At 58.9% G+C, this 3,041-nt stretch overlaps 1 protein-coding gene across 1 annotated transcript in view; it reads right to left on the bottom strand.

The window, feature by feature from the left end:
- RNF157 (ring finger protein 157) overlaps positions 1 to 298 on the bottom strand; it is a 19,620-nt gene extending 19,322 nt beyond the window's left edge. The window contains exon 1 of the mRNA XM_035893364.1: positions 211 to 298. Coding sequence (XP_035749257.1) covers positions 211 to 298 — 88 coding nt within the window. The remainder of the gene's footprint in view (positions 1 to 210) is intronic.
- Positions 299 to 3,041: the final 2,743 nt, after the last annotated feature.

Genomic DNA, 3,041 nt, shown 5'->3' with positions numbered 1-3,041 from the left:
GCTCCTTCCCAGCCACAACCACCTTATTATTGGCTAATTATAAATCCTTAACCAACGCCTGCCCCTGGGGAAGGAAAGCCCGTCAAGGACAGTCACATCGCCAAGGGAAAAGCCAGGCTTTAATGAGATCTTAAACTTCAGAGGCCTGGTGAGCGTGCAGGAACGGCTGAACAGGGAGGTTGCTGGAAGGGAGGAATAAACTGGAATTGCCTGGTATTCCTGGCAAAGTGCGTCCTGCAAGCCCGCCGGCACTGTCATGCAGGACGTATCCGGCACCAGCCGGTGCTGATGACGCCATCGACCCCTTTTCTCCATGAGCACCAGGGATGCCGCCTTACTCAGGGCCGGTGGGATGCCCTGAGACCAGCGAGGACCCCATGGGCACCGAGCCTGGTGCATGCTGTGGCCATGCCTGTGGCACTGGCACATGGTGGCACACGTCATGCGTTGTCCCCCAAGTCATCACTGCCCTGCTGGGGTCTGGCTCAGCTCTGGTAATGCAGCCTCTGGCTCTCAAACGTCAGAGCCCAGATGCTTCTGCAGGGTCACAGCCCAGCTCTCCAAAGCAGCTAAAATAGAAGAGCTCATTTTCAGCCCATCCATGTGCTCTGGAGAGGGAAGTGCTAGGTTTTGCACAGCCTGCGGTCATCCCAACCAGGTGACTGTGGCACAGTGCTGGCACAGGGACACCCCATGGCAGTGGGTGCCAGCACTGGGTGCTGCAATGGGCATGGCACCGCCTGGGCGAAGCCCGGGCTGGATAAAAGGCGACGGGTGCTTCTGCCCTGGGGCGACCCATTGCTGCCCGGTGAGCCGGCACACTGCGGCTTATTTAATTCTACGCTATAAAGTGGGCAGGCAGAGCCAGTGGCAGCCGGAGGCAAAGCCAAACCCCAGCCACGGCGCTGCTCCCGGTGCCATGGTGGTGCCACCACCGTGGGGTTGTGCCCCCCAGGACTGGGGTGTCACTGGCTCGTTAACCCCTTCACGCCTGTTCCCAGCCAGGGTCCTGCTCATGGTCCCTGCTTCTGTGTGCCTGGGGGGAGAGCTCGGTGCTGGCCTCAGTGGGCACAGGGGCTGAAAGCCGGGAACTTGCCCCAGCAGCCATCCTGCTAGCCAGGCAGAGTGCTCGATAAAAGAGCCCCTGCTTGCTTTCCCTCCCCTTGCCTCTGCCAGCATGAGATTAGAGCCACTAAAGTAAACCCCAGCCCTTGCTTCAAAATATTGGCTTAACTAATCCCATTTTCACCCTGCCTGGGGGGGACGGGACCCCCAGGGTGGGAAGGGGAGATGCTTGATTTGGACAAGATGCAGCTGCCCTATTCCCAAGGGCTGCACTGGCCATCCCGAGTGAGCCTGCAGCCAAACAACCAAAGCTACTTCCACGAGAGAGGGAAATGCTCGGCGTCCTGTTAGACTCCCCCAGGGCCACATTTCCAAAGCCAGTGGCTTTTTCCAGGGGGCCCTGGGGGGGAGAGAAGCACTGCCACCACAGCGGAATCGGCTCTGCTGCCCAGCACGACCTCCCCTGCCTCCCTAACGGCTGCCTGCAGCGCTGAAGGCAAATCCCTTCTTGGATTAAAAGCAAACCAGCCATAATCTCCCATGGTCACAAGCCTGCCATCGTCCCAATGCAGATGGCCGTGTCACCGGGGCCATCCTGCCCCTCTCCCTAAGGACACCAGCAGCACAAGGGCCATCACCCCAGCTCTGCCCAGGCCCCATCAGTGGGTCCAGCTCAGCTGAGCACACCCAAAAGCCCCAGTTTCTCCCCGAAAGCCAGAGTTAAGCATCAGCCTGGTGTCCTCTGCCAGCTGAGATGAGTTTGGAAGTGCTCAGCTGGGTGCTCCTGCTTCCCCAGAGCAGGGTGCAGGACTGGCACCCTCCACCCCTTCGTGCCCGGATATTTCAAAAGCCCCTAAATAAGGAGTCCCAAGACAAAAGAGCTGCAGCCCCTGCAGAGAGCAAACCCATGGATGGGGTGGTCCAGCTTCAGCTGGCGTCAAGGTGACAAAGGCCTTGAAAATGAATAAAAGGGGGAGCTGGGGGAACCCCGCGGGGCTCCCAAGGATCGGCCATCACCACTGCAGAACCCTGGTTAACCCCGCCACCGCAGATGTGCCAGCCAGCTGTGCAACCGATTTTAAATTAAAATTTAAAAAAAGCCAAGCGCAGCTTTTCAGGCCAAGAGTAGGGTTTGTGTTGGCTGCAATTCTTCCTAAGGACATCTTAATTTGTAATTAGTGAGTAATTTGTCACAGCACTAACGATCCAAGCGTTTACCTTATCCTATTAACTACCAAAATAGTTACCTATTAATAATATTCAGTGCCGCAAGGATCCTGTGGCAATCCCCGCGCACACGCACGGCGCTCTGGGGCATCCTCCGCTGAAATGGGTATTTTTTGCGGCTCTGAAGTGCTATCCACCACCCAAGGACCAGGCTCCATTGCCTCTCCCCACGGCGACCCCCCGGACACCCCCTCAGCCTGACCCTTTGCAGGGAAAACCGAGGCACAGCAGGGAGAGACGGATTTTCCAAGGTCATGCACAAGGTTTGAGACAGGGCCGGTTTCGGGAGCGGGAGAGACATCACCACCGAGGAGCCGGGGAAGGCGAAGTCTCCCCACGGCAGAAGTCGGGGTGCTGCTATGGGGCAGGGCTCTGGGAAGGAGGGATCCCCTCCAATCCCTCCCACCCCAGCCTCCCTCATCCTCCCGGGAATTTAAACCCAGGCTTTTCCCGAGCTTCCAGCCCCGGAGCAACCAGCTATAAAAAGAGCTCCAGCCTTCCCAGCCCGGCGCCGCAGACCACGGCTACAAATAACCATAATATCATTAAAGTCGCATCAAGTCAGCCAAGTTTGGGAGCCGGGGTTGCTGACAAAGGGGCACCCGGAGAGGGGGCACCCCGCGGGCGGACCCAGGGGTGACCCCATCCCTGCCGCGCCGCAGGGGACCAGGGTGCCCAGCAACAGACCTGCACCTTTTAGGGTGTCCCCGTCCGTGTCCCCCCCCCCCAACCGCCGTGCGTCCGGGGCT

The sequence above is a fragment of the Egretta garzetta genome, unplaced genomic scaffold, assembly GCF_000687185.1.
Source record: "Egretta garzetta isolate BGI_Z169 unplaced genomic scaffold, ASM68718v1 scaffold34, whole genome shotgun sequence".
In the NCBI taxonomy this organism is placed as follows: Eukaryota; Metazoa; Chordata; class Aves; order Pelecaniformes; family Ardeidae; genus Egretta; species Egretta garzetta.
Note: the sequence above shows the minus strand (reverse complement) of the source record. Positions and strands in the feature narration are given on the sequence as shown.